General features: G+C 41.7%; 1 protein-coding gene across 1 annotated transcript in view; it reads left to right on the top strand.

Moving 5' to 3' along the window:
• The window catches only part of TPH2 (tryptophan hydroxylase 2), a 137,993-nt gene that overhangs the window by 36,422 nt on the left and 88,954 nt on the right, over positions 1-12,617 (top strand). Inside the window, exon 7 of the mRNA XM_039344458.1 lies at positions 356-491. Coding sequence (XP_039200392.1) covers positions 356-491 — 136 coding nt within the window. The remainder of the gene's footprint in view (positions 1-355; positions 492-12,617) is intronic.

Here is a 12,617-nt window from a genome sequence, read left to right as displayed (position 1 = left end):
TCCCATCCTGGATGTCCCCTGTCACATGTCTCTATTAGAGTGTATTTGCTCTTCTGTGCTAAGTTTAAGTTCATTTTCTTTCTTTCCTTTCCTTTATGCCAGGGACCCTCATAGTCTCTCTATCAGTAAGCTACATGAGTTAAATAAGCTCTGTTTTGTAAACATTGCAGTCTTATTTATTGCTCAAAGATAAGTCCCATCTCTCTGTTGGATAGTAGCCTATGTAGCATATCTTGATGCTAATAATGAACAATTATTTTAAAATAAATCTGGCAAGAGTTACTTGTATCAATCAATTAGAATATGCAAACATACATAATGAAATACAATAATGCTGATTTGTCTTCTACTTCAGAAAGGTCTGGTTTCACAGTCAGACCAGTGGCTGGATATTTGTCTCCTCGTGATTTCTTAGCTGGTCTGGCCTACCGAGTTTTCCACTGTACCCAGTACATACGCCATTGTTCGGATCCCCTTTATACTCCGGAACCGTGAGTATCATTTGTGATAAGCCATTACTGCAATTAGGGCTTACCTTTCCTCATACAAATTGAGGTGGCACCCAGGGCCACAACATCTCCTCTATCTTCATAATAATTTGGCAAAAGTAGATTCAACTGAGAGCAACTGGCTTAATGTTTTGAGTAAGGGTTTCAAGCTATGTCTTTTCAGTCTTACTTCAATACTCTGGCTTAGTTTTTCCAGAGCCACTGAAACTCGGGTGGCATAGTAATAATAATTACAGTTATGATGATAGATGGCAATATGATAGTTGGCAATAATTACAGTTATGGTAGTTATGATTAGTTATGATTTAATAATTACAATTACTAGGATAATCAGTATTATTAGTAATTAAGATTATCGCATACACCAGCAGTGGTAGTCCCAATGATTACTGACATACTGAATGCCATACCAAAATTTTTTGGGAAACTTAGAAAATCTGCACATTGACAAAGTTTCCATCTGTCAATTGAAAAAGGCCACACTGCTGGGATCTGTACATATTCCAACTGATACAATACAATATCCTAAGTTTTGGGGAAGAACTCAATAAATATAAATGGCAATACCAGTTAAAGAACTGGCAGCTGTGATCTCACTTTGTTGTATAAATAATAATTACTATTTCCAAACCTAGCATTGTTTTGCATGTATACTACAGTTCCTATAAATAACGACAGTTATAGTTCTATGTATTTGGAGGGTTATAGTTTAGGAACTCTGTGCTATTATCTTCTAAAACTGGATGTCAGAACCCATATTGGTTAAGGGGGCTCTTTCTACTTCTATTTCTTCTATTATTCTGAGTTCTGTCATACTCCTAGAAGGGAGGGGGGAAGACACTGAGGGCTGCCTCTTTGTTTCTCTCTATTGCTACAGTGTAACTTTTTTTGCTGTCTCTGAATACTTGCTCTTTGAACTGTCTCCCCTTAATATCAGCTTGAAAGGGGGGGGGGAAGGAATGTGCCTCCAGCCATCTGGCTTATCTCCTGTATTGGAAGGGAAGGTGCGAAGACTCAAACAAACATTGCTACAAGCCTGAGTCAGATCGGCATTATCAGCTCTTTCCCACAATGGACGTAACACCTGGGGATTGGCCCATTTGAATTGACCAGATGAACTATTGGGGTGGGGTTTCCTTGGGACTCTTTTAACCTATTGATCTGAGTGGGAAATCCTCAGATCCTGTCTATTATGCCTACTATCAGCTTCTCCTAATAAAACTTCCTTTTGGAAGAAACTACTTCCATGAGTTCTGCTTTCTTGGGATGAGGTTTTGAAGTGGGCCCTGACATTAGACAGAATCTGCGGAAGAAAGACCCTTACCGGGGGACTTGACAATTCATGTCAGATAATGGAATAGAGAGAGAGAGAAGCCTAAACTGGGGGGGGGAAGCCTCCTGTTGAGCAGAACCCTGCAAATACTCCAGCTCCGGATCCTCGAGCTCCTCGGAAGAGGAAATGATCGCGGAATGCACACAATCCCAGGTGGTCGATGGGCGTCAGGAAGAAGGAGGATTGGGAGAAAAGGCCAGAAAGGTGACGCTCAGATGGGGCAGTCATCAGCCAGGCTGGAAAGTGGAGATGGAGAGGTCCTTCCATTTTAGTGAAGACGAGGAAGACCGACCGATGCACTCCAGCCGACTGTTGGAACAGGCAATTGGCATGATGAAAATAGCACTCAACTCCATGAAGGAATAGAAAGCTGAACCATACCGGGATACCATTCACCTGTGATCTATCGAGAGGGCCTATGAAGGGGAACCCGAGATCCCAGACCCCTCCAAAGGTAAAATCAAAACTGTAGCTGTCACCACTGCCATGGCCACCCCTCGTCGAGCAGCAACTGCAGACAGAGAGGGGAAACGACACAAGCAGAAGAAGAGGCACTGATCCATCCAGAGGTTCCCACCCCTGGATGTAAAGTACCATGGAGAGCCACAACATCTGGGATTCTTCCTGACCCAGGTGCTGAATTACATGGAGGAATATGTTCGCAACATCCCAAGTGACCGAGCCAGGGTCTGCATCATACAAGTAGCCCTGGATGGCATTGCAGCACACTGGTTCTCATGGCTTCCCTCAGGCAACATTTTGAAGACCCCTTAGCTGATCAGAAAGCCCAGGAGCGACCAGTGGCAGAATACACCCAGGAGTTCCGAGCTCTAGCCAGCAAGCTGAATTGGCCAGAGGACATTCTACTCAGCCACTTCAAGGATGGGTTAAACTATGACCTCTACAACACCTGCCTGCCTCAGGAAGACCCTCATTGATTGCAAGACTGGTACGTCCTAGCTGAAGAAGCAGAGATCAACCTGGCCAAGAGACTAGGGGGAGATTGTGGGGGAAATCGTCATCGGAGTCAACCCACAAATCTGCAAAACAACCATCAGCCACTAAGAAAACCTCAGGATGTTTCAAATATGGAAAAGAAGGGCACCGTCCAAATGCTGCTCATGCACTCCTACCAGAAAGCCTGACCGAGCTCCAGCTGCCAAACCCGGGGAGACCCCAGCAAAGCTGAAGGAGACAACCATGAAAGGCCATTGAGGAAAGGGAACTCTGATCAACCCAGGAGGAACGTCCAACTTGTCCGATGACAAAAAAGATGAAACCCTGGTAAGTGGACCCATTGTGCCCCTCACCCGGACAGTAGAACTGTTAGCATTTGGCATGCCCGAGGGAGTAGAAGTCAGGGCATTAATTGACTCTGGCTGCACCCGCTGCCTCATAAGCCGAATGTTAGGACTTAGGAATTCAGGTGAGGAGGCTGAAGAAATCAATCTCTTTCGGTCAATTAGATGGGTCCATAGTAGGGGTAGCAACGCTACCAATTCAACTCATCATAGGGGGCCATGTAGAGACTATAAAATTTGTGGTGACCCCTGGCATAGAATGCCCTCTAATTCTGGGCATGACATGGCTGATCAAGTGCAATCCGTGGGTGGACTGGAGAACGGCAGAACTCAGATTCCTGAAAGGGGAATCAACCAAGGCACCAGCCCAGCCCTGAAATGGTGGAACCCCAGCTGAGAAAGCTGCAGTAGGCGGGGAGAAGGAGTTACCTGAAATACCGGAGGAGTATAAAGACCTGGCTGAAGGGTTCAGTGAGGAAAGGTCTGATGAACCTCTGCCTCACCGGCCAATGGATTGTGCAATAGAAATCTGACTGGGCATGAAACTCCCCAAGCCTAGATTGTACTCCATGAGCCTGCAAGAACTGGAGGAAAAGCAGAGGTTCATAGATAAAAATTTGGAAATGGGTTTTATTCATCTGGCAAAGCCAAAAACAGTCGCCCCTGTGCTTTTCCGAGAGAAGAAAGATGGGACTCTTCATTTTTGCGTGGACTATAGAGCTTCAAACACAGTAAGCAAAAGCAATCAATATCCTCTCCCCCTCTAGAAAGATATGCTGTCCCACCTATCAAAAGGGAAGATTTTCACAAAATTGGACTTAAGGGAAGCTTACTACCAAATCAGAATAAAAGAGGGGGATGAATGGAAGACAGTGTTCAATTGCCCCTTAGGGTGTTACCAATTTGGGGTTCTACCTTTTGGGCTACAAGGAGTACCCACAGTGTTTATGCAGTTGATAAATGATGTACTATGGGAGCACCTGTACAAAGGGGTACTTGTTTACCTAGATGACATCTTTATATTCACTGAGACCATGGATGAACATGTCAAACTGGTCAGAGTAGTCCTAAACAAGCTGCAGGCGGCTCACCTTTATGCCAAACTATCTAAATGCAAATTCCATAAGGATAAGATTGACTATCTGGGATATCGCATATCACCAAATGGCATAGAAACGGACCCTGTGAAGGTCTGAGCCATGTTAGAATGGGCTCTGCCCTGCACCAGGAAGCAATTACAAAGTTTCTTTGGTTTTGCCAACTTTTATCGGCAGTTCATTCCTTCCTTTGTCCAAATAGTGCTGCCGATTACTAACTTACTGAAAACCAGGGGGGAAGGAAAGCCCAAGCCAAGCCAAGCCAACCGTTAAAATGGACAGTGGAATGTCAAGCCACATTCAAGAGACTTAAAAAACTTTTTTCTGCAGAACCGGTGCTAAGGCATTCTGACACTGACAAACCTTTTGTAATTCAAGCAGATGCCAGCGATGTAGCTGTGGGGGCTGTATTCTTGCAGGAAAATGATGAGGGGACACTACAGCCCTGGGCATACACATCAAGGAAACTCACGGAGACAGAACAGAGGTGCACTGTCTGGGAAAAAGAGGCGTATCCTCACTTGGCGGCACTTCCTGGAGGGAAAAACTTTCTAGCAGATTCATTGTCCCAAATGCCACAATACAACAGTACTCAAAGTGATGCAACGAAGACACTTATGCCAAATAAATAGCTGGCAGCACACATCGTTACCCAAGCACAAGCCAAACTCCAAAAACCTTTAGCAAATCAAGCAGGAATTGAGTTCAAAAAGGCACTAAATACCGATGAATGGTTCCTAAGCCGTAAGAAACTATCCACCATCACTGATGAACTACCATGGGTGGGAGGAAAATTGTACATACCCAAAAGACTAACATTCATGCAACTGTGCCATGATTCAAAATCTGCAAGCCATTTTGGGTTTGTAAAAACATTGCACTTAGTTAAAAGGCAATTCTGGTGGCCTTTGATAAAGAAGGACATTGAAAATTATGTGACCAGCTGCCCGATTTGTGCCTCAGCAAAGAGACTACAAGGGAAGTCACCTGGATTACTGCAACCAGTAGCAACCCCCTCAGCACCCTGGAAGGAGATCTCCATGGATTTTATTGTGGAATTACGGAGAGTAGCAGAAACACAATCATCTGGGTTGTGACAGACTTATTCTCCAAACAAATACATTTTATTCCCTGCCAAAGATTCCTAATGCAAAGACACTCGCAAAACTGTTTGTTCAACACATATACCGATTTCATGGAGCCTCTCAATGCATCATATCCAACAGAGGAGCACGATTCACATCGGAGTTCTGGAAAGCATTCCTAGGCCTGTTAGGAACCACCCAGGGACTGTCATTCAGTCATCATCTGCAAATGAATGGTGAGGCTTAATGGTCAAACTCCGTACTGGAACAATATTTAAGATGCTTTATTATTTACCAGCAAGACAACTGGACTGACCTGCTTCCATTCGCAGAAGTTGCTTACAACAACGCCATTCATTCCAGCATGGGCTACACTCTTTTCCAAGTAGCCACAGGACAGAGTTTCAACCCAATGCCTCAACTCCCATCAGCAGACCCTACAATCCCTTCGTTAAAGGAGTGGATTGCACAACTAAAGAATACCTGGCCAGTAGTCAGAAAAGCCTTGGATGAGGCTAGGCAAGCAGATAAAATGCAAGCAGATAAAAAGAGAGTTGAGCCAAAACCTTTTAGTTTAGGGGAGAAGGTTTACCTAGCTAGCAAATACCTAAAATCCTTATAATCCTCTAAGAAACTGGGACCCAAATATGTAGGACCATTCCCCATTCTCAGAATCATAAACCCTGTCACATTAGAGTTAGAACTCCCAAAGTCCCTCAGACAAATTCATCCAATTTTCCACTGCAGCCTTCTGAAATGTGAGCAACAGTCACCATTAAGACCAGCTGTTGCTCCTCTACCTCCTTCCATTATGGTAGAAGGAGAACAACATTTTGAAATTAAGAAAATCTTAGATTCCAGAAAATACCATGGCTCCACTCAATACCTAGTAGCATGGAAACATCTTGCATCCTCCCTAAATGAGTGGGCCCACAAACGCAATATTAAAGCCCCTAAACTGCTTAAGAAATTTCACACAGTATACCCAAACAAACCAGACTAACCTATATCTTTATTTGTCTCTGTTTTCACACAGGTGGATATCTCTTTTTTAAGGGGGGCAGGATGTCAGAACCCATATTGGTTAAGGGGGCTCTTTCTACTTCTATTTCTTCTATTATTCTGGGTTCTGCCATACTCCTAGAAGGGAGGGGGGAAGACACTGAGGGCTGCCTCTTTATTTCTCTCTATTGCTACAATGTAACTTTTTCGCTGTCTCTGAATACTTGCTCTTTGAACTGTCTCCCCTTGATGTCAGCTTGAAAGGGGGTGGGGCAGAAGGAATGTGTCTCCACCATCTGGCTTATCTCCTGTTTTGAAAGCCTGAGACAGACCGGCGTTATCAGCTCTTTCCTACAACGGACTTAACATCTGGGGATTGGCCCATTTGAATTGACCAGATGAACTATTGGGGTGGGGTTTCCTTGGGACTTTTTAAACCTATGATCTGAACAAGAAATCCTCAGATCCTGTCTATTATGCCTGCTATTGGCTTCTCCTAAAAAAAGTTCCTTTTAGAAGAAACTGCTTCCATGAGTTCTGCTTTCTTGGGATGAGGTTTTGAAATGGGCCCTGACACTGCCCCAATTTTTTCCCCTAATAATAAAATGTATAAGCATGTTAAACAACCATGCATATCATTTCTGAGCTCTTAGAACAAAGGCGTGGGGAGAGAAAATGGCAAAATTTTAAAATAAAAACTTTATCTAAAAATACAGTACAGGAACTTGAAATTTAATTTCATCTGGTTTATTCTTTAGATTATTCAATGACCACAAACCAGGATAAGAACATGCTACAGTCCCTATGTTTCTGCAACATACCTTCCTTTTTTTCTCTAAGTTCTATAGTTGTGCTCTATCCTCTGCCCAAGTAGTTTATCTATGGAAAGATGCAAAGAATAATTCGATTAAGCTCAATTAAAAAATTCCTGAGCTTTTATTTGGAGGAAGGGCAAATCAAACTATCATACCAAAGAAGCATCAGCAGTCTAGAAGCCTCCTTACTTTAGAGAATGGTTTCCATTCTGAATCTAACCAAAAGAGATTTAGTAATTTTTTTATACAAATCCATTTAATGGAAATAGTTTTTTCCAGGATCCAAATACTAGAACTGAGCCTGTCAGTTAGAGATAAAAGAGAAGAAGGATGCTGGTGAGGATGAATCCAACAGAAGAACCACTGTGGTATATTTGCTAGTTTGTTAGTGTGGGACTGTAGTGTCCCAAGTTAAAGTCATCACTCAGCTATAAAATTCAATGAGTCATTTGGGGCAATTACTAATTTTCAGTTCAAAGTAGTTTATGAGATTAAAACTCAGAAAAGACTTCCTGTCCAATGCCATGACTCCTTTGAGGATAGACAGGATAAAAATTCAATTATAAACCCAATAAGTAATAAACTTTGGGGAGAAAAAAGCAACCTCCAATGACTATTCTTAACATCACTCAGAAAATAGTAATAACAATAACATCCTTTATCAGTAGTTTGCATTTTTAGTGATTTTTCTTGTATGAAATAAAAAAATGGAAGATTCCACTTGAATTAGGAAAAGGTGTTTAATCTTCTCCATCATATCTTGCCCCAGGAGACGAGTTTCTGCTTATATGGAATAGTTATTTCTGCCAGCACCAGTTTTATTTTACTTTGTATATATTCTTAGAATCCTTTTCCCTTCATATACTTCAGAAGTCTAAAAAGGGTGGTCTAACAGCATCTCTTTTTGTGACTGTCAAAACTCCCCCATCATTTTGGAGGTTAAAAAAATTAAATTGGTTCTTGTAGTTTCCTCTCTGCTTTAGGAAGTTTTGAGGGGCAAAAAAAAAAGTGTACTTCTGCCTCTATCTTCCACCCCTAAAAACCTTGGAAACCTGCCTCTTCACTTAATGACCACTTTTGGAATATAAGCCTTAACATGCCATGCAAAATATGAAGCATCCCTTGAATTGAAGGAAGTTGTGCAACTAGATGCAACTGAATATACTTTGTTTTCTTATTATTCTTTATTGAAAGACAATCCAAAATATAGGCCATTGGTACCCTCTGAGCTTGGTTGTTTTCTTGCAGACATTTTGTTAACTAACTAGGTAAGATCCTCAGTGCTAACAGCTAGCATGTTACTTAGTTGGGTAATGAAAAAGCTGCAAACAAACAACCAAGCTCAGTGAGCACCAAAGACCCCAGAGTTCAATCCACAGCTACAAATATTCTCTTCTATTGGTAATAATCTAACTGGTGCTGCAATTCTAATACTTATAATATAATGATAATAATAGTAATAATAATAACAATATAATATGTTGTTGTTGTATATAGTATGTTTAAATGTGTGATATGTATGTGTACACTTTGTGAGCAAGCAACTAAATTTCATTTTTAATGTGTATTGTGCCCACAGTAAAAAATGACAATAAAGGTTATCTATCTATCTATCTATCTATCTATCTATCTATCTATCTATCTATCTATCTATCTATCTATCTCCCATGAGATTAAGTCCCATTGATTCAATGAAACTTCTTCAGAGTAAACATTGCACTGGATTGCACTGGAAATTTATTTCTTACTTTATTATATATCTTTCAGCTCTTGCTAGGAGACATCATCTAAATGCTTTGTCGTCCAAAGCAATTATCCTTTGTTGGTGCTGATACAATAAAGGTTTTTTTTGTGTGAATTCATAAGAACATGACATGAGACATCCAAATAGTCATGTATCATAACAGAAGGGCAAAAAATCGAATAAGACCTAAATGGCAACATTGGTGTCTCTTGTATTTCTTTGCTGCTATCTAGAGGCCATATCCCCTTTATGGATTACTGCCTTGTTGTGGCGAAGGGGCTTGTGTAACTCAATGAAGCTATAAGCTATGCTGTGCAGGGCCACCCAAGACGGACAGGTCATAGCAGAGAGTTCTGACAAAATGTGATCCACTGGAGAAGGAAATGGCAACCACTCCAGTATCTTTGCCATGAAAACCCCATGGACAGTACTAAAAGGCAAAAAGATATGACGCTGGAAGATGAGCCCCTCAGGTCGGAAGGTGTCCAATATGCTACTGGGGAAGAGCAGAGGGCTAGTACTAGTAGCGCCAGAAAGAATGAAGCGACTGGGCCAAAGCCGAAAGGACGCTCAGCTGTGGATATATCTGGTGGTGAAAGGAAAGTCCGATGCTGTAAAGATTTTTTCTCCATAGGAACCTGGAATGTAAGATCCATGAATCAAGGCAAGCTAGACGTAGTCAAAAAAGAGATGACAAGAATGAACATCAACATCTTAGGAATCAGCGAACTAAAATGGACAGGAATGGGTGAATTTAACTCAGATGACCATCAGGTGTACTACTGTGGGCAAGAATCCCTCAGAAGAAATGGAGTAGCCTTCATAGTCAATAAAAGAATAGGAAAAGCAATACTGGGATACAATCCCCAAAATGACAGAATGATCTCAATTCGAATCCAAGGCAAACCATTCAATATCACAATAGTCCAAATCTATGCCCCAACCACTGGTGCTGAAGAGGATGAAATTGATCAGTTTTATGAAGCCCTACAGCACCTTATAGAATTAACACCAAAAAATGATATCCTTATCATCATGGGGGATTGGAATGCTAAGGTAGGAAGCCAAAAGATAACTGGAATAACAGGCAAGTTTGGCCTTGGAGTACAAAATGAAGCAGGGCACAGGCTGATAGAATTTTGTCAAGAGAATACGATGGTCATAACAAACACTCTTTTCCAACAACCCAAGAGACGGCTCTACACATGGACATCACCAGACGGTCAACATAGAAATCAGATTGACTATGTGCTCTGCAGCCAAAGATGGAGAAGCTCTATACAGTCAGTAAAAACAAGACCAGGAGCTGACTGTGGCTCAGATCATGAGCTTCTCGTTGCAAAATTTAGGCTTAAATTGAAAAAAGTAGGGAAAAGCACTAGGCCACTCAGGTATGAACTAAATCATATTCCTGATGAATATACAGTAGAGGTTGACAAATAGATTTAAGGAATTAGATCTGATAGACAGAGTGCCTGAAGAATTATGGATGGAAGTTCGCAACATTGTACAAGAGGTAGCAACTAAAACCATCCCAAAGAAAAAGAAATGCAAGAAAGCAAAATGGCTGTCTGAGGAAGCGTTGCAAATAGCTGAGGAAAGAAGGGAAGTGAAAGGCAAAGGAGAAAGAGAAAGATACACCCAACTGAATGCAGAATTCCAGAGAATAGCTAGAAGAGATATGAATGCCTTTTTAAATGAACAGTGCAAAGAAATAGAAGAAAACAACAGAATAGGGAGGACCAGAGATCTCTTCAAGAAAATTGGAAATATGAAGGGAACGTTTCATGCAAAGATGGGCATGATAAAGGACCAAAATGGCAGGGACCTAACAGAGGCAGAAGAGATTAAGAAGAGATGGCAAAACTACACAGAAGAACTATACAAGAATGAGCTTAACATCCCAGATAACCACAATGAGATGGTCACTGACCTCGAACCAGACATCCTAGAATGTGAAGTGAAATGGGCCTTAGAAAATCTGAGCAACAACAAAGCTAGTGGAGGTGACAGTATTTCAGCTGAGCTATTCAAAATCTTAAAAGACGATGCAGTAAAAGTGCTACACTCAATTTGCCAGCAAATTTGGAAAACTCAACAGTGGCCACAGGATTGGAAAAGGTCAGTTTACATTCCAATTCCAAAGAAAGGCAATGCCAAAGAATGTTCAAACTATCGCACCATTGCACTCATTTCACATGCTAGTAAAGTTATGCTTAAAATCCTACAAGCTAGACTCCAGCAGTATGTGGATCGAGAACTACCAGAAGTACAGGCAGGATTTCGAAGAGGCAGAGGAACTAGAGATCAAATTGCCAACATACACTGGATCATGGAGAAAGCTAGGGAGTTCCAGAAAAACATCTACTTCTGCTTCATTGACTATGCTAAAGCCTTTGATTGTGTGGATCACAACAAATTGTGGCAAGTTCTTAAAGAGATGGGAATACCAGACCATCTCATTTGTCTCTTGAGAAACCTATATGCGGGTCAAGAAGCAACAGTGAGAACTGGACACGGAACCACTGATTGGTTCAAAATTGGAAAAGGAGTCCGGCAAGGCTGTATACTGTCGCCCTGCCTATTTAACTTATATGCAGAGCACATCATGAGAAAGGCAGGGCTAGATGAATCAAAAGTTGGAATTAAGATTGCCGGGAGAAATATCAACAACCTAAGATATGCAGATGATACCACTCTAGTGGCAGAAAGTGAAGAGGAACTAAAGAGCCTCTTGATGCGGGTGAAGAAGGAGAGTGCAAAAGTTGGCTTGAAACTCAACATTAAGAAAACCAAAATCATGGCATCCGGCCCTCTCAATTCCTGGCAAATAGATGGGGAAGAAATGGAGGTAGTGACAGATTTTATTTTTCTGGGCTCCAAGATCACCTCAGATGGGGACTGCAGCCAAGAAATTAAAAGACGCTTGCTCCTGGGGAGGAAAGCTATGGCAAATCTAGACAGCATTCTAAAAAGCAGAGACATCACCCTGCCAACAAAAGTGCGTATAGTCCAGGCCATGGTTTTCCCAGTTGCAATGTATGGCTGTGAAAGTTGGACTATAAGAAAGGCTGAGCGCCAAAGAATTGAGGCCTTTGAACTATGGTGCTGGAGAAGACTCCTGCGAGTCCCTTGGACAGCAAGGCGTTCAAACCGGTCAGTCCTAGAAGAGATCAACCCCGACTGCTCTTTAGAAGGCCAGATCCTGAAGTTGAAACTCAAATACTTTGGCCACCTAATGAGAAGGAAGGAGTCACTGGAGAAGGGCCTAATACTGGGAAAGATTGAGGGCAATAGAAGAATGGGACAACAGAGAATGAGATGGCTGGATGGAGTCACTGAAGCAGTAAGTGTGAACTTAAATGGACTCCAGAAGATGATAGAGGACAGGAAGACCTGGAGGAACGTTGTCCATGGGGTTGCGGTGGGTCGGACACGACTTCGCAGTTAACAACAACAAAGAGGCCATATCAATTTTCTAAAAATATACTTTTTATTGAAAGTTCTAGCAATAATAAGAACTAAAACAAACTCAAACAGAACAAAAATGAAAGAAAAAAGAAAATGTTTAAACTGCAGTTCTAAAAAGTAAAAGAAAAAAACTAAAAAAATTTCTCCCCCCCCCATCAGTTCATTTGTTTTCAGCAATAGATTTAATTCATCCTTTAGTATTTGGATTACTGTGTTTCAGTAGTGCTCATTTGTGTATATACATTTGATAGTTTCCCATG

This window comes from Crotalus tigris, unplaced genomic scaffold (assembly GCF_016545835.1).
Source record: "Crotalus tigris isolate CLP2741 ecotype Arizona unplaced genomic scaffold, ASM1654583v1 scf7180000017916.3911339, whole genome shotgun sequence".
NCBI lineage: Eukaryota > Metazoa > Chordata > Lepidosauria > Squamata > Viperidae > Crotalus > Crotalus tigris.
This window is presented reverse-complemented; position numbering and strand designations above follow the sequence as displayed.